Source organism: Cucurbita pepo, chromosome LG12 (assembly GCF_002806865.2).
Source record: "Cucurbita pepo subsp. pepo cultivar mu-cu-16 chromosome LG12, ASM280686v2, whole genome shotgun sequence".
Taxonomy (NCBI): Eukaryota; Viridiplantae; Streptophyta; class Magnoliopsida; order Cucurbitales; family Cucurbitaceae; genus Cucurbita; species Cucurbita pepo.
This window is the reverse complement of record NC_036649.1, coordinates 794,835-813,479: the sequence shown is the minus strand read 5'-3', so window position 1 is coordinate 813,479 and position 18,645 is coordinate 794,835. Positions and strand designations below refer to the sequence as shown.

General features: G+C 36.4%; 3 protein-coding genes across 7 annotated transcripts; 1 reads left to right on the top strand and 2 right to left on the bottom strand.

The window, feature by feature from the left end:
- The first annotated feature begins 3,519 nt into the window (after nucleotides 1-3,519).
- On the top strand, nucleotides 3,520-5,146 carry LOC111806872 (glycine-rich cell wall structural protein-like). Of its 4 annotated transcripts, XM_023692381.1 has the most exons (3): nucleotides 3,521-4,229; nucleotides 4,332-4,355; nucleotides 4,398-5,146. In XM_023692381.1, the coding sequence occupies exons 1-3, from the start codon at nucleotides 3,704-3,706 to the stop codon at nucleotides 4,979-4,981; spliced, it is 1,134 nt and encodes a 377-aa protein (XP_023548149.1). In that variant the 5' UTR covers nucleotides 3,521-3,703; the 3' UTR covers nucleotides 4,982-5,146. The 4 variants fall into 4 exon arrangements, with proteins under 4 accessions (XP_023548150.1, XP_023548148.1, XP_023548149.1 ...); XM_023692382.1 differs by lacking the exon at nucleotides 4,332-4,355 and having other exon boundaries at nucleotides 3,520-4,142; nucleotides 4,377-5,146; XM_023692380.1 differs by having other exon boundaries at nucleotides 3,520-4,355.
- Nucleotides 5,147-5,598: 452 nt separating this feature from the next.
- Nucleotides 5,599-15,669, bottom strand: LOC111806869 (splicing factor U2af large subunit B-like). 2 transcript variants are annotated; one of them, XR_002816887.1, is made up of 11 exons: nucleotides 15,456-15,669; nucleotides 13,434-14,973; nucleotides 13,204-13,341; nucleotides 10,662-10,733; nucleotides 9,425-9,466; nucleotides 9,209-9,298; nucleotides 7,384-7,488; nucleotides 7,163-7,255; nucleotides 6,925-7,004; nucleotides 6,027-6,827; nucleotides 5,599-5,850 (listed from the first exon to the last, which is right to left on the bottom strand). XR_002816887.1 is itself a non-coding variant. In XM_023692373.1 (10 exons), the coding sequence occupies exons 2-10, from the start codon at nucleotides 14,838-14,840 to the stop codon at nucleotides 6,143-6,145; spliced, it is 2,712 nt and encodes a 903-aa protein (XP_023548141.1). In that variant the 5' UTR covers nucleotides 14,841-14,973; nucleotides 15,456-15,669; the 3' UTR covers nucleotides 5,599-6,142. The 2 variants fall into 2 exon arrangements, 1 of the variants encoding a protein (XP_023548141.1); XM_023692373.1 differs by having other exon boundaries at nucleotides 5,599-6,827.
- On the bottom strand, nucleotides 15,456-15,664 carry LOC111806874 (floral homeotic protein AGAMOUS-like; the record flags this gene model as incomplete). Its single annotated transcript, XM_023692383.1, is given in 1 exon segment — nucleotides 15,456-15,664. A coding segment is annotated over 1 exon segment (164 nt), but the record flags the coding sequence as incomplete, so codon positions are not given.
- Nucleotides 15,670-18,645: the final 2,976 nt, after the last annotated feature.

The window sequence follows — 18,645 nt, the reverse complement described above, 5'->3', positions numbered from 1 at the left end:
GAGCATGTCGTAGGACATGTCAAGACATGGGTCGTTACAAGAAGTAGGTTACGTGACCATGTTGTAGAGAATGTCGTGACCATTCAAATTTTGAATCTTGATCCAAAGCTTGGACATGGATCGTTACAAGGAGTAATTTACATGACCATGTCGAAGGGAATGTCGGGAACATTTGGATTTTAAATCTTGATCCAAATCTTGGACATGGGTCATTCATTACAAGAAGTAGGTTACGTGAGCATGTCATAGGGAATGTTCGGACCATTCAAATTTTGAATCTTGATCCAAATCTTTGACATGGGTCGTTACAAAAAGTAGGTTACATGATCATATTGCAGAGAATGTCGGGACTAATGTTCACTCTTAGAAGCTAAAAGTAAGTTACGTAATCACGTCGCAGGGAATGTCGAGACCATCCAACTTTTGAGTCGTGATTCAGGTCGTTACAAAAAGTAAATTACGTGACCAAGTTGCAGAAAATGTCGGGGCGTTACAAATCTCAAAATTTCAAAATTAAACGTGTACTTTAATCAATTATTTAGTAAATTATTGTATTAACGTAAGTTGATCCATAATAGGGACTCCAAAATTAATTAAAAGTGTACAAAAAAGAGATGAAAAAAAGAAAGGAACAGCTAAGAAGCTTCATAATGTGTTTAGATTTGGACAAAAATTGAATGCTACAATCAAAGAAAAAGAACACAACTTCCCAACATGGCATTCAATTTTTTCAGCTACCAAATCACATGGGAAACCATCAAACCCACCCATTTCCGATATAATTTCAATTTGGTCCCTCGAATTTTAGAATTTTCAATTTACTCTCTAATGGGTCGTTTTTATACTATCACAAATTGCAATTTAGTCCTTATAGTTTGATTAAGCTTCACAAATCTTTTCAATACTCTTATTTAATACCCGCCCGAAAAAACCTGTTGTTTGTCACATCTTTTTCTTTTATACCCATCCATTCCAATATAATTTCGATTTGGCCCCTTTAGTTTTAGGATTTTCAATTTACTCCCTATTGTGTCGTTTTTATAGCATCACAAATTGCAATTTAGTCCTTATAGTTTGATTAAGCCTCACGAATCTTTCCTGTACTCTTATTTAATACCCGCCCGAAAAAACCTGCTATTTGTCACATCTATTTCTTTTATACCCATATAATTTCAATTTGGTCCCTTTAGTTTTAGAATTTTCAATTTACTCCATAATGGGTCGTTTTTATAGTATCACAAATTGCAATTTAGTCCTTATAGTTTGATTAAGCCTCACAAATTGCTCGAAAAAACCAGCATTTGTCACCTCTTTTTCTTTTATACCCATCCCTTCCAATATATTTTCAGTTTGGTCCCTTTAGTTTTAGAATTTTCAATTTACTCCCTAATGGGTCGTTGTTATAGTATTACAGTTTCAATTTAGTCCTTGTAGCTTGATTAAGCCTCACAAATCTTTTCTATCCTCTTATTTAATACCCACTTGAAAAAACGTGCTATTTGTCACGTCTATTTCTTTTATACCCACCCTTTCCAATATAATTTCAATTTGGCCTGGGTAGTTTTAAAATTTTCAATTTACTCCCTAATGCGTCGTTTTTATAGTATTACAAATTTCAATTTAGTCCTTAGGGTTTGATTAAGCCTCACAAATCTTTCCTATACTCTTCTTTAATATTCACCCGAAAAAACCTGCTATTTATCACATCTATTTCTTTTACCCTACCGTAATTAACTAATTAGCTAAATAAAAAATATTAATTTATTAGCACGTTAAAAAAAAGTAAATATGATAATGGCAAGGTGACCAAAATTATTACTAATCTTATACCATAGGGAATAAATTAGACATTTAACAAACTTAGGTGTCACACATGGTATTATATTCACAAATATGGCTATAATTCCTATTTATAATATGTTCATACATATGCCTAATTTTTCAAAAAAATATTATGCAATAATTAAATTTAATAACAAATATTATAATAAGTTTGTACGAATAAAATTTCAAACCATATTTCTTAGCAATTATAGCTATTAAATTTTTTATATGATTTATAAATATTTTTTTAACTTTTATAATATATTACATAATATATATATATATATTATTTCTCTTTTTTTTTTTTAATTACAGACCATATAATATTTCTTATATAATTCAATTAATTACTTAATAAATTTAACAGTAATATACTTGATAAAATAATAAAAATAATAATAAATGAAAATTTGAGCTATATTTTATTTTCTTTATTTCTCTAATTAATATGTGCCACAAGCATTGGTGGATAAGCCATAAAAATATCCTTAAAATAAACAAATAAAAAAAAATATATTTTAATAAAATAAATAAATAAATAGGAGACTATCTCAGTTTTATTATTATTTTGTTGTGGTAATTAATATGGTTTATTAAAAAAATATTAAAAAAATAAAAAAGAAATAATTAATTATTCATTTACTCTCCATTGAAATAATAGGAAAGTGATCTGTTTTAGCTTTTTGTTTGGGGGCTGATTTGTCGGTGGGTATCCTAAAAGCATCAAAAACACACTAATACACAAATAATTCCAATAATTAATCACTAAAAACAAAATAATTATGTTTTTTTATTTTTTTTTTTTTTTTTTTTCATAACAAAATTGTTCCTTCACTCTCCCTATCCTTAGTTGCATAATGTTAAGATAAGATATTGCAACCTCCACGCTCTAATTAATATGCGTCACTTTCTCGAAGTTTATACTCACTTTGTGATTTGTGAGATTTGTGGAGAGCATTTTAATTCGCCATGAATGGGATCCCTCTTTAAATAAAAAAAGGGAGAGAGGGAAGAGATTTTTTTTCGTAGCAGTCCAAACTCATTGCTAGTAGATATTATCTTCTTTGGGTTTTTCCTTTCGTGTTTGCTCTCATGTTAGATAAGAATATTTCATTCTTCTCCTAACTGACGTGGGAATCTCACATTTTTTCTGATTAGATAAATGGGACTGGGGTCGGGATGAATTATATTCTCATCTCGATCCTACCCAGATCATATTTTCTTGTTAGCTAAATGGGGCAATAAATGGAGGGAAAAGTGAATTACCAGGAATCTTTACCTCGACCCCCATCAAAAAATTAATGGAGGATGTGAGCATGGGGCGTGAAATAAGGACGGAGAAGGCTTCCTCGTCTTGAGCATGAGGCGTGAAATAAGGACGGAGAAGGCTTCCTCGTCTTGAGCATGGGGCATAAAATAAGGACGGAGAAGGCTTCCTCGTCTTGGGTGGACATCTCATTGATACCACATTAAACATGAATATCTAACTCTGAAATGGGTTGGGTTAATTTGGGTGTAATTTGAAGTGATTTTTTGAGGAGCAACAAGAAGTGGTTCCCTAATGAATGAATGTATGAAGAGGAGGTTTGTGAGGAATTAAGAGGGTTTGTATTTGGTTGTTAGTTTAGAAGGACCCAAAGAATTGAATGGTGGTGTGACCATAACGTGCATGACAGCTACAAAATGGCTCTCTCACATTTCTGGTTATGGGAAAAGGCAGAAAAAGTAGTGATGGGGAAGTGGGAGCTCAGAGTTTCTAACAAAAAAGCGAACTGTTAGTAGTTGAGTTCAAATTAATGCCAAGCCAAAAGGTGTTTGATGGGGCATATAAATACCTGTGGGTGTGCCTAAAGCTCTTCATCCATTGCCCTCCACAATCATGGCAACTGGCTGCAACAGAGTGACTCTGTTATCCTTGTTCTGCTTTTATGTTCTTGTGTTCAGTGTGGTTGCCAAGGAAGTTAGTAATGGGGAGGAAGAGAAGTTTCTGTTCTTTGGCAAGAGTGGTGGATTAGGGGTTGGGTTTGGTGGTGGAAGTGGATTTGGAGGCGGATTTGGAGGAGGAGGAGGAGGTGGAGGTGGCGGCGGCGGCGGCGGCGGCGGTGGTTTTGGAGGTGGAAGTGGAATTGGGGGTGGAGCTGGAGGTGGCGTAGGAGGAGGCGCTGGCTTTGGCAAGGGTGGCGGACTAGGTGGTGGTGCTGGTGGCGGGTTTGGTAAAGGTGGTGGTCTAGGCGGTGGCATTGGTAAGGGTGGAGGCCTAGGTGGTGGTGCTGGTGGTGGAGTAGGCGGTGGCATTGGCAAGGGTGGAGGCCTAGGTGGTGGATACGGTAAGGGAGGAGGGCTTGGTGGTGGCATTGGCAAAGGTGGAGGACTTGGTGGTGGCGCTGGAGGAGGTTATGGTAAGGGTGGAGGACTTGGTGGTGGCATTGGGAAGGGTGGAGGATTCGGTAAGGGAGGAGGCCTTGGTGGTGGAGTAGGAGGCGGTGTTGGGGGAGGGATCGGTAAAGGTGGTGGACTTGGCGGTGGAATTGGTAAGGGAGGAGGCTTAGGAGGTGGTGCCGGTGGAGGGTATGGTAAGGGTGGTGGACTGGGCGGTGGAATTGGTAAGGGAGGAGGCTTAGGAGGCGGTGCCGGTGGAGGGTTTGGCAAGGGTGGAGGACTGGGCGGTGGAATTGGTAAAGGAGGAGGCTTAGGTGGTGGTGCCGGTGGAGGGTTTGGCAAGGGTGGTGGACTGGGCGGTGGAATTGGCAAAGGAGGAGGCTTAGGTGGTGGTGCCGGTGGAGGGTTTGGCAAGGGTGGTGGACTTGGCGGTGGCATTGGAAAGGGTGGAGGCCTAGGTGGTGGAGTAGGAGGTGGTAATGGTGGAGGCCTTGGTGGTGGTGCTGGAGGAGGGTTCGGTAAGGGCGGTGGACTTGGTGGTGGCATAGGGAGTGGTGGAGGTGGAGGAGGAGGAGGAGGAGGAGGAGGTTTTGGTGGTGGCTTTGGAAAGGGCGGAGGTTTTGGTGGTGGCTTTGGAAAAGGCGGAGGTTTTGGAGGTGGCTCAGGTGGTGGATTTGGAGGTGGGTTCGGTGGCGGCGGCGGAGGCGGAGTCGGAGGGGGCTTCGGCGGTGGCTCTGGCTTTGGTGGAGGTGGTGGCGGAGGAATTGGACACCACTAAGCTTTTTACTTCGCATCATATATCATACCATATAATATAATATGCACTATGAAATTGTTTTCATGCATTAGATTACGTCAATATTTATCATCAATATTGTTATGTTATTCTATTTCTTTTCTCTTCATCGAATACAAATTATATAAATCCACACTCAGCATTGTATGACCAAAACAAATTCATGAATCATTAGACTGACTTAATATTCACGAAATTCACAACCCTAATGCTCAAGAATGCTCGTATTTCCCTAATGCTCAAGAATGCTCGTATTTCCCTAATGCTCAAGTTATCGAAGATTATATCGCAATTTTTAGTCCAACAGCAGAAAAAATAAAAATTAAACCATCTAATTTTAAAATGGTAATTAATACCTTCATTTTAAGAAACCACGAGTCCATAAGTTCTTGTATTTTGCTTGTGACGTATGATCCTATGGTTAAGGTTCGAGAAGACTATACGCCTTAGTGTACTATGCAAGAACAAAAAACCAAGCTGCATATAAAGAACAAAATCTTAGTTCCCCATGATCAGCTTCTTAACAAAGTTGCATCCAAATGGTATAAGAACCTTGCACCAAACTTATAAATCTGGCTCAAAAACATGCAAAAAGAAGATTACTACTAAAAATGTCTATCATTTATGAACTTTATGGGGTGGCCCACTCCATTACGTACTGTATTACTATATAAGGTAAACAAAACAGAGATGAAGGATCATGATCTCTTGTAATAAAGTACCTAATTCAACAACGAAGGAGAGATCGTCAACAACAAAGGTCAGACTCGAGAGAGACTCGAGAGAATGTCGAGAGCTCGGCAGTAAAAGAACCCGTAAATCTTTCACGTCCATAACCTAGTTCCTTGCACCTGTTGAGCATATAGAGAAAATCTATCAGAAATGTACAGGGGCTTAGTTAAAAGGCTTCCTCCAAGCTATGGGGAGTGTTATACTCTCCTAGGCTTTCATTTCAGTATATCGTCGATGCGGTGCTCGAGAAATGACTTGTCGAGCTAAATGATCAAAAAAGATGATTGAGGCTGACCTAAAATGAGCCATCAACAAATGCCTTCGTCAGTAATGAAAGTTGCTAATAAGTGGACCTTTCATGGCGAAGGACCTCATCGACCAGATAAATCACCACATTCAGTATTTAACTTATCATTTAGGAAACCTCTTTCGATAGAGATCATGGGGAATGTACTCAATGCTAATCTCTTGTCCATCATAAATCCTTCCATGTAAAGAGTGTGCTGCCATACATGAGGCTTCCGTTCTACCAAACTCGACAAAAACGCTCCCCAACACAAATAAACTTGCCAGAGTATTTCTAGGATCGTCCTTCTCGTTCTTCTCAGACGTGTCGGAATCTGTTCTCACCATAGCTGAATCATCTATACACACTGATTTCTTATCCGGGCTAATTTCATTGGTTTCGATTGTTTCAGCTACATTTGCATCCTGATGTTGGTTTCCTGGGCTGCTCTGCTGTTCAGAGAGCCTGCGAGGGATTCTTTCCGAAGCATTCTCACACGCTACAATTTCAAAACGTGTAGCATCATCTTGACCCATTCGATACGATTTGACCTCCACAACTTCGTCTTGATGTCTACCATTGCCAGGGAAATTACCCTGCCTCTGATTGGTATCAATGGGGCAATTATCAAGGTTAACGTTATTATCTTCGACATCATTACCATTTCTTGAAATCGCCATTGTGCAGTTTTCCTGAATCTCACGCTTGATCTCCACATCAGTGATATCACTAATGTTCTTGTAATCTTCTTCAGCACTGAAACAGCCATTACATGGCTTTACAAAGTTCATGGATTTAACTGTCCCAAACCTACAAAATTGCATGGATTATTTGACAACAATCACATTTAAGGAAAGATAACACTATTAGTAACATAATTAGTAACATTAAAAGTAATTCTCAGGACCTAGCACATTCAACCCGAATATCTTCAAGAACTTCATCGATATCTGCCTCAGAGAGTACTGGGAGGACATCTGCATTAAACTGGTTCCAAAAAGAAAACGCCTCATCGGAAGATTGTAAATAACCACTTTGACCATTAAACTGCATAGTGACAGTATATGTATGTGCCTATGTTTTCATTTTCTGTTGGGTGGGGGAGGTGAGTGGTTTCAGGAGTAAGCAAAAAAAAATTAACGTACCACATTATTAACTTTTAACACTACTGTTGGCTGTTGAAGAAGAGGTTTCACATGCTCTGGGATCCCATACCATGGTTGACATTCATTACGTTCCTAACAAATGTTACTTGATAAGCAAGGACCAAACCAGTATATGAAATAAAAAATAAAAATTTCAAAAAGCTTATTGTGATCAATAATTGTCACAAAAATTAGGAAAACAAGGATAATAGCATTAATACCAATGATGTAAATGGAACAGCTGGAAACACTTTTAGTACTTCCCCTCCAATCTTCATACCATTTAGACCAGCACAAGCTTTGGAGACAATTGATTGGTCGACATACTGATAATTAAATTAAGTGGAATTGTGGTCAGGGAAGAGAAGATTGATCAAATAAATGGCATATAATACAAAAGTTAAACGGAGGGAATGATATTGAAGCCCGAGGACTTTACTTATTCATGCTTTCTTTTTGGCTAGGAAACGACATATAAATTAAGCATCAAGAAAATTCGAGATAATAACAGGCCAACATTTCTACGTGCATATAAGAAGTGCTATTACCTATTCAAAAGTAAAAGAACTTAATAATTTAATTGATACCATACTTGTTAAACAGCAAACAAAAAGCCTTGATTTAATGATCAAGGGTTGCCATGGACCACGGCTACAGTGGCTACAATACAATACATGAACATCGTGAATATCTTTAACACATGTTGCTGCCTAAAAGGTACGAAGAAATATGAAACTTCATCATGCATTCACTCTGAATATTGTGCGAACAGTTTCGCCTAGTTAAATAGCTGAGAAGAGTCATTTGAGTATTTTGTCATTGGTGAATATACAATTACCTAACATACGTCTACAAATGAGAGTTCTAGAGCATGTTGATATAAAACAGAGCTGTGGAGTACATAAAGGTAAACACACTAAAAAGATCATACAACATGTCCGGAACATAGTAGTTTATAGTGGCAAAAGGTTCATCCATCAGAACCAAGGTATATATTCATATGTGAAAGTCTAAAACCAAATGTCAACAAGAAATCCCAAAGTCAATAATCTATCCTGCAATATTTGCACCAGAAAGCAAATTGAACCTATTAAGAAACCCATGTTTGGGTATTACAATAGCTGGAGTCTCACTTATGGCGGTTATAAGCAAGTTCAAAGACAAATAGCACACTTCATTGCATTTTTACCTTCAGCTTTGCATTGGTCTGCTGATTCCTAGAGAAAATAGCATTCTATGTGCATTGGTTAGAAACCAAAAGATTTTAAAGCGCCCATTAATCAGTAAAACTTTGAACGTTGAATCTTTCACTGTAATAAGAGGCAACCCATATTTGCCCCTCTTGAGGAGGATGACAGAACACTACTAACTGAAGTCACCAACTCCCGGACTAAGACTGTGATCAAGAAGCATTAAGGAAAAATCACTAAATCAAGTCTCAAGGGATTGCATATACTACCAAAAAAATAATGCAAGGATATTATTATCCTATATGTGCTATCTACTCAAGCTTCCTTTAAGCATATGATGTAAAACGATAACATGTTTTCTAGGTCTAAGACTTGACAGAGATGATAAAGAATAATGTGAATATTAATGATTGGTCAAATCAAATGAATCACTTAAAATGTCATGAACTGGTGCAGACAATTTCCTTTACATTTTTTAATTTTACAAAGTAAAACTATAAATACAAGGTGATTTGAACTCTTTCATGAACAATTTAAATTGTAACCATATTGACATATATCATTAATACATCGTAAATAATAATAATAAAAGGAATATTGAGTCCGAAGCATTTATCAAAAAGAGACAACATCTAGAACTTAAAAAGTTAATGTACAGAAACAAAATACTAGAGGATATCATATGCTTCCAATGTAGTATTTGAAGAATTATTATGGAGTATCATTTTCTGACTGGAAGTGTTCGTGTAAACATGATGCTTCCCAACAATATAGATCCTTCCAAATCATTACAAATAATAAAATAGCACTTGAGATGAGCATGGTGAAGTAAAGCACGTAAGACATGAAAATTTACCTCCAAAAAGGCACAACGTTCATTAAGATCATGGTTCATCTCAAAGTGAAAGGCCTTCAAAGGTCCAAATGCAGTAACAATATCTCTAAGCTGGAGAACAACAACAAAGAAACAATCACCGAATGTATATTACAAAGTGAAAACAGTAGTGAAAGGTAAAGATCATATACAAGGTATGATCATTTACAAGGTGAAACTACTATTTCCTCAAATTACCATTTCAGATGATATTCTATTTGAGATCCCAGCAATGAAAATCTGCAACAAAATTCAACATAGCCAAAGCAGAAAATAAGGTCACTAAGAGTAGTAATAACTCAATAAACTTATTCAAGTTTAGACAAGAATAGCTTAATAGGACAAGAGTAATTTTAGTTTGTCAAATACAGTGATATAGACACATCCAGTGCTCTAATGATGATGTGTGGTGCAAAATATATCAAAACAACCCATTGCCCCCTCTATATGTCAGAAAAGTTGTATATTAAATAAACCAGGGAGTACCATTCAGACTATAGACAGCAAAATAGTAAATATTCAAATGATGCTAAAACACTAGAATTCTAATAGCTTTACTCGACCTGAGAAGAGAAAAAAAAAAAAATGAAATGAAAATGAAAACAAGTTACTATCAAATACTTTTTATACTCAACCTCAGAGAAATCCTAAGCCTCAACTATTTGGACCAGTTTATGGAAAGAGTTCAAAATAAAATTTCAAAATGGAATAAATACTTTTCTTCATTCAGGGTCCCTATGAAGGTGGAAAAAGGAGATGCCATTCAGAAACTTCATTTGGGAGTAGGAATTAGGAAGGGGCAGTCACTCTGGGAAAAAAATTTCTTTAATGGATCTAGGCATTGGTAATACTTGGAATTACCAACGAATGCATTTGAAAATGGTTTAAAGAAAAATGTGCTCAAGTAGTGATGTAATAAATGAGAATTGATCACTCTATTTTCCTTGTAGGTCCAAAGGTTCCGTCCATAAGGTAATGGGAAGGCCCATCATGGTAAGCAACCTCCTTAGTTGGGTTGTGTTTGGTGCAGCTAGGGATTAGAAACCTCCATGGTTACAATTACTTGAAAACGAAAGCTAATTAACATTAATTAACAAGCTGGTCCTGAAGGATGATTTCGGCATTTTTCTTCTTCAGCCAGCAATCTTCAGTGATTTTCTTGTTCAAATTTTACATGATCATTTTATGAAGAGCCAGAGTTTCTTGGTCCAACATGGTGAAAGGTAACTTTTATCCCAAAAAAGGTGACAGGTAACTAAGAGTTGCATAAGTGGGGAAAGATAAAGACATTTCTTACTTCATTTACCTTTTTGTTCTCTTTCCACCCCCCACCAAAAATAAATAATAATAATAAGTAAACAACTGGAGACTTCACTCCTCATCATAAGCAAAAAGTAACATGCTGCTCCTCAGTGTCAAAAACTTAAATGCATACCTTATTTGGTGAGTCCTCGACAGTATCAATGATTTTATTTACCACGGCCACTGACTTGTCCAGGCCACCAGTCTGCATGAAAATAGTAACGGTCTGAAAACCTGCTACATGATAGTAACCACAATAGACCTCAGAAACTGAAATAACATGGATGAAGAAACAGATTCTATATACGCTAAAGAAAACATGAAATAATTTTAGAAACCTGAGCTAATAATTTTGTTGCGAGAAAAGGAAAAAGAAAAGGAGGTTTGACTAGGGGCAAAAAGGTACGGAGTGATAACCTCAAATCCTGCTCTTGAATCCCTTAATTTAAAATGTAGACATGCTAGACAAAAATATGGATAAGTACACCTCCTTGTCGCATGGAAAAAAATTGAATTTGAATTAATAATTCCATAGTTGGGCATTTTTGTCAAGTGACTACATAACAAGATATCATTTACCACTCTCAAGACCAACCCTTGAGCTATATGTTTCTGGTTTAATATGGTATCAGTAGCAAGAGATTTTCTTCCAATTGTGATGGACATTGGTTGGGGAGGAGAACAAACCACCATTTATAAGGGTGTGAAAACCTTCCCCTAGCAGACGCGTTTTAAAGCCTTGAGGGGAAGCCCGAAAGAGAAAGCCCAAAGAGGACAATATCTACTAGCAGTGGATCTAGGGCGTTACAAATGGTATCAGAGCCAGACACCGGACTATGTGTCAGCCTTCTCGCTCTTCCCCGAAGAGGGGGTAGACATGAGGCGGTGTGCCAGTAAGGACACTGGGGCCCAAAGGAGGGTGGATTTGGGAGCGGTCCCACATCGATGGGAGGAAGGAAAGAGTGCCAGCGATGACGCTGGGCCCTGAAGGGGGGTGGATTGTGATGTCCCACATTGGTTGGGAGGAGAACAAACCACCATTTATAAGGGTGTGAAAACCTTCCCCTAGCAGACGCGTTTTAAAGCCTTGAGGGGAAGCCCGAAAGAGAAAGCCCAAAGAGGACAATATCTACTAGCAGTGGATCTAGGGCGTTACAAATGGTATCAGAGCCAGACACCGGACTATGTGTCAGCCTTCTCGCTCTTCCCCGAAGAGGGGGTAGACATGAGGCGGTGTGCCAGTAAGGACACTGGGGCCCAAAGGAGGGTGGATTTGGGAGCGGTCCCACATCGATGGGAGGAAGGAAAGAGTGCCAGCGATGACGCTGGGCCCTGAAGGGGGGTGGATTGTGATGTCCCACATTGGTTGGGAGGAGAACAAACCACCATTTATAAGGGTGTGAAAACCTTCCCCTAGCAGACGCATTTTAAAGCCTTGAGGGGAAGCCCGAAAGGGAAAGCCCAAAGAGGACAATATCGGCTAGCGATGGATCTGGGGCGTTACATTGTCTGTCCTAATTTTAAACTCTTATTAGCCCTAGAGGAGCCCGACTATCCACCACTTTTAAGTTTTAACCTTATTTTTTTATAGGCTTGTGCACCTTAAAAAATTGTGAGGGAGTTCACTACAACATCTTCACTCGTAATCATTTAGAGCCTTCCTTAAATAATAGGTCCTCCCATTGTGTTAACAACATGCCCGAGCATAACCTTTTTTTGTAGGAAAATCCACAATTGATCCATGCACTTGATGAGTTATTTTAACAGTAATACCCCAACAATAAACAACAATCCCTACATTCTCATTCTCAAGATTCAGGGAAATTCCTCTACACCGTTGGTCAACTCCACCACTCCACAACTTGAGTCTCCCCCAATCCATAAGTACTTGTAATCCCATCTTCAACTAAGATATCTAACCCAATCTCGTCCACTTGCAAACATCCCTTGAACAGAGGGCTTCATGAAATAAAAGGAATTCTATCCTGACTATCCTTCATGTGCGCAAAATACTACCCCCAAGAACTAGCATAAACATAATCAAATCTTAAAAACCACATTTCCCACTTACTCATCCTTCTCTACACTTCCCATCACTGCATTCAAAAAATGTTTTCAATAGGATCATCCCTAAGTCGCATGCCTAAATATAACATATGCCATTCTCCAACGCTACAAGCCATCATAGCATCCACATTTTGCACCCTACTAAACTAAAACATGTATCCACATGACGCAGAACTTACTTAAAGGGAGATTCTCCTGTATTTTTCTAACCAAACATTCTAGAGAACAGGCAGGAAAAAAGTACCACAGATTACCTCCCCAATCCCAGAAAACGAAGATGTAAGACAACTTCATCTAAGTCCTCATTTACTGGCACAACATACTTTTGTAACAAAAGAATCAAAGAATTCAAAACAAAAGCATATCGAACTTCAAGAAAAAATAAAAATTTAGTCATGGGAGACAAACAAAGGTCCCCAACAATTAGAAGATAGTCATGCAGGGTGTTTACACCTAGGAAATCATAGTTTAACAATTTTAGGTTTGCCTTACTACTATACTACTCATCCAATCAATGGAATTATTAATTCAACAAATGCAAATTGTAATATATCTTGAGGGTATCATGAGAATGGAGACGGTCAAGAATTCTGGATATTTATTCTTACTACAATCTCAACATAATCTTTTGGGCGCCGAATCTTTAGAATGGAGCCAGAGAAGTCACTTCCGTCAAACGAAAGAGCTGCTGAAGCATCTTCAGGAGTTAGAAATTCGACAAGAGCTTGCCCCCTGTCTTTGTGTATCTGCACAAGTGGTGGTATGCACCAAAACTCTCATCAAACAGCATCATAAGAAAATAGCGACACGCATTTAGAACATAGAATAAAGCACTTACAATACAACTAATACATGGCAGTGTTCCTTTGATGTGATTAACGCCTGAAGATGTAAGAAAACCATTCAGGCAATCAATGATTGCTTTCTCAGATGCAGAATGTGGTAAGTTTTCAATATAAAGCCTCCTCATTGGCCGGGTAGCTTGGGTCAGCTGAATCAAATCAAGAGAAACATTTGTCTTCATTTCTATATTATTTGAAGAGACCCCTGTTAAAGATTTCCCTATAACTGAAGAAAAGATTGCACCACCAGATTGAACATTAATAATGCCCGAGGAAACTGTAGCATTTGACGGCTGAAAGTTGGAATTAATTGAACTAGAAAATAATCCAATTTTTTCTGTTGGAGGAAGATCCAACCCTTCATCTTTCTTCTCTGGTGATTGAACCGGTGAAGGAGTCTTGATAGCAGACTCAGTTCTTCTCTTTCTAGGTGAATAGCCACCCAGCCCACTAGTTGACCCAGAATGTCGCCTGTATTGGCTATTGGAACTGTTGGTCAAATCCCCTGTTCTATCACTATCAGAACGCCATCTTCCAGACTTCTTTACATGAGAATCTAATGGCAACTCCTTCTGCCTCACTAACTTAGACGAGTGCTTGTGTGGCCTTGGAGAAAGTGACACAGATCTTCTATGTTTACTTTCACGATCTTGGCTTCTTTTCCGTCTTCTTTTCAATCTTGAATCTTCATAATTTGAAGTCAACAATGATTTAGCTTCCTTTCTTTTTCTATTTTCTGGGTCATGGTGTTTACAATGATCATGTCTCTTTGCAGCATACTTGTCTCTATTCCCTTCATCGTCACCATTTTGATCTTTTCTCTTACCACCTCTTTCAAATTTCCCCCTATCGAGATCTTCACGTTTAGCCTTGCTATCTCTTGAATGCCTCTTTCCAGTTTCCTTTTCAATATCAACCCTTGAACTCTGGTTATTTTTTCCCCGACCAACATTTTCCTGGCCATACTTCTGTTTTTTATCATTTCCATTTGCATCATATTTCAGCTTACCCATCAGTGTCAATTCAGAATCATAATTATTCCTATCACTTCGAACCTCCATATTGTCCTTCAACAATGTCTCCTCTTTTTTCCTTCTTGAACTATCCTTGCCCGATTCCTCCAATGAAAGATTTTGCACATCAAGAGAAGCACCTTTACCGTGACGAAAATGCCTTTCAGATGCACAATTATCGGTGCTGAGCTTATCTATGCTTTCCCTCCTTGAATGGCTACCTGTGACACCCACTTCAACAGTATCAGCTGACCCTTTATTCTTCCTTCTAAGCATAATATCTTCAAAGCTGAGAGGCCTAGTCCGAGCTGCACTTTCATCATTAGAGTTGCTCAGTGTCTGCTTTTTACTTCTTCTGCTGTAATGTTTTGAGAAACTATACGAGCTCATCGGCCCCTACTAAAACGGACGATATACTATGATAATGTCTTCTCAAACAAAGTCCGCATTAACCACGAAAGACCAATAACTGGTCAATGTGGGAATCCTCCGTGCTATGCAATCACTAGCACATTCTATAATCCTACAAAACAATAAATACACGATTTAAAAAGAAAACAAAAGATAACATCAATTACCAAAACCACGCATTGAATGAATCAAAACTTAACCTCGCAAGCTACTATGCAGACAGAATTTACTTGAAAAGAACGGTTTACATCGATTATTTTCTCACTTCCTGATCGCTTATTACTCAGATTGACCACAAGAAGACACAACACAACCCAAAGCTTGAGACACTTACAAGAGAATTAGCCCATCTTTTCCTACTTAACTAGCATGCTGTAAATCCAAAACCTCTGATTAGCCCAGACACATTAAAAAAAAAAATGCACAAACCACTAACAGGAAAGAAAAACAATGACTAATGTTACATGTAACACCATTCTCCATAATTTCTCGCGCTGGAAACAAAACAACATCAACAGAACGACTCAATGGCAGCTCAGAAGGATTAAAAGAACGGCAGCAACAGAAGAATCAAGAAAAAAACGATCAGATAACCTTAGACAGAACAGTAGGAACGCGAAGCGCGGCGTTGCAGTCTGCTCAGGCAACCTGCAGAGATAGAGAGAGAGAAGCTGGAATGGCAATGGAGGAGGAGAAAAAACCTAAATTGAGGGTTTGGAATGGCGTGTGAAGAAAATTTGAGGGCTTTTTTCTCTGCAATTTTTCTCTCCAGTCACTCGCAGTCGTGGAACGATTTCTCCCTCCTCAGCTCTGCCGCCGCGTGGATCGTTTAAATACCCATTTCTTTTTCCTTCCAACATAAATAAAATTTATTATTTCTTTTAATATTTTTCAATTTCAATCATTATTCAATCCTTTATTCCAACAACTTAATTTTCAAGTTTAAATCATTTTTTTTTTAAATATAAATATTTTCCGGATTATAAATTATATATCTATTTTTTAAATTTTAATAACATATTCGGCATAATTTAATAGACAAGACATTAATTATCGTTTAATAAGATAAAATTAAATCTCAAAATTCAACCTGAACCATTGTTTGGGCTTTGGTTGGGCCAACTTGGTTTAAAATAGTCGAGCTCGTGGGTCAACTCTTACATCCAAAGTTTGGTCGAGCTTGGGCTGACCCATTTGATTAGTCAACAAAATATTAATCATTTAATTATTATAAGAAATACTATTATTTTTAAAAAAATAATTATTTATTTAAGATTTACTCAATCGCACTTTTAATGATACTGGACTTGCGATTGACACTCACTTTCCAGCAACAAGTGAACTAAGACAATTCGTTCTTACGTCGCCTACGGCCAAGCGACGTGTGCTCGAGCCTCTGGCCTCGGTTTAAGAATAAGTTTTACAAAACGAGGGCAGAGAGATTTTCAAAAGAAATTTTTTTAATGAAGTGTTATATATGCAAACAAGAGAGTAACAACAATAGCTCACATTATATAACTATTGGTAGGGAGTCAATTTCATTGTCAAGTAATTTAGATCATAGACAAAAATGGTTCTTCATTGTCTCTATATATTTGATTATCTAGACAATTGTTTGTTTATATTGAATTTATATCGTTAAAAAATCTGTTCTTTGTCTCTAAATATTTGTTTATCTATGGTAAAACGTGATCAACTAACTCATCTCGACAGAGTCTCTTCCTAACTCCTCAATAATTAAGTGAGCTCTTACTAGGCAGACTCGTGTATATATTTGGATATAGTTGGATGCAAAGTAATTCTCTACACATGGTTCATGCGTATGCAAATGAATCTATTAGTTAAACTCGTATATGTATCTTTGTGCCTAACTATGGGTCAGCACACACTCATACAAAATGGAACGCACGTAATAGTTGAAGAAATAATATATGCTCATGTGACATACAAAATGCATGAAGTATCGTATTTAAAATCATGGTTTAGTATAACAATGCACGTAATACTTAATACTTGTTACTGCATGAATTATCTATATGACATATTTACATAGTTGTGGTATGTCATACATGTCCATCATACATGATACGTCATAACATCTCATGGGCCATGCGCCACGTGCGGAAAAGAACCCAATTCCAAGGACTTCCTAGCCCATAGTTCCGGTCCACTTCGTTTTATCCGGCTAAGTTATGGGCCTTCTCCGTTAAATAACATTTAAAAAATACTCGACTTAAAAAAAAATTACTTTTACTTTTACTGTATCCATAAAAATTCAAAGTACCCCCTTATTGTAGTGTTATTATGTGGACGAAAACTGTCTATCAACACCTTATAAATTATTTCCAAACGTTCTAATGTTATTCTGTAAAGTTCACGAGTATTTTTTAAATGCGGTAAAAATAAGATATTTAAAGTATTTTTATTAATTTAACCTAAAACCAATGTTAATTAGTGTTAAATATTATTTATTATATAAATTAAGCCAATTTTAACTCCGTTTAATAATGCCAAAACAAGCTAAGGAAGTCATCCATGATTTTTTTTTTTTTTTTACTATAACAATTTAATCCTAATTACATGAACTTTAAAGGATGATAGCTGTCATAAACATTTAAAATTATATACATCTATTATGAATAATTAATGGTTAATTAATTAATCTATACTTATAATTATGTAATTAATGGGCAATGACATAATGTGAAAAATAAGGCCTACCTCGCGCATTTAACTATAGTATATATTATTTGATAGGCTCTACCTCACCATTTAATTATAGGTATATATATTATTTGATATTGTTTTAAGTTTATTTACATTTTCATCAATATTATATGAAAATATGGGCTGTAACGCCCAACAATACTATATAAAAATTTCATAAAAATAGCATATGAAAATTTAAAATTATTTTATCTAATGCAAATAATTATTGGGTTTTTTTTATTTATAATTTTTTATTCTTTCGAGAATCTAATTGATTTTTTTTTTTAATTTATGAATAATAAAAAATAATTACAACAATAAAGAAGATGATGGTATAAATAATTGCAATAATAATAATCAACTATTTGTTAATAATTTATATCCCTCATTATTTTAAAATTTTTAATGTCTATTATAAAATAAATAAATAGATGTCTTTTTACTACTTTTATCACATTGTCGCTTCATGAATGTATGGCCAAGCTTGACCCTCCAATAAAAAAATTTAAAATAATATACGGATGAAATAAATACACGTAAATATATAAATTANATATATATATATATATATAAACGGAAAATAAAATTTATAATTAAAAATTCTGAAAGTAGGTTTAGATATTATTGGGTATTTAAGCTTCTATATTTATTTTTATTTGCTATTAATTTAAAATTATTTATTTTTGAGCTCTAAATTTTACCTTAATTAATTATTTCAATTTTTATTATTAGGTTCGGTGTTTATTTGATTTAATCCAGTAGATATCAAAATGGAGAATAAAACACGAGGCTTCCAACAAGTAATTAATTTCTTCCTTGCGTGTGGACCAATTGGACCAGACTTTTCATGTGCTTTTTACGACATTTACTATTTTTCTTATTTTTCTCCTCAAATTTTTTTTCCTACATTTTCTACTCGAATACAAACTCGAGTTAAAGTCACAGTTAAAATGAGCTAAGTTCGAGCCCGATCGAGAAGATTTTTTTAAAATATCATTTTAAATAAAAAATTTATTTATCATATTTTTAACGGAGACTTGGAGGGTAATTTTGAGATTTTTTTTTTTTTTTTTTT

Bases quoted from the DNA above. Each gene is read 5' to 3' on its own strand.
- LOC111806872 (XM_023692379.1), top strand. From the start codon at position 3,704: ATGGCAACTGGCTGCAACAGAGTGACTCTGTTATCCTTGTTCTGCTTT.
- LOC111806869 (XM_023692373.1), bottom strand. From the start codon at position 14,840: ATGAGCTCGTATAGTTTCTCAAAACATTACAGCAGAAGAAGTAAAAAG. The intron at 7,256-7,383 runs GTATTAATGCTA...AACATTTGTTAG, and splicing joins CTGTTCCATTTACATCATTG to GAACGTAATGAATGTCAACC. The intron at 7,005-7,162 runs GTACGTTAATTT...TTTTGGAACCAG, and splicing joins TGTTAAAAGTTAATAATGTG to TTTAATGCAGATGTCCTCCC.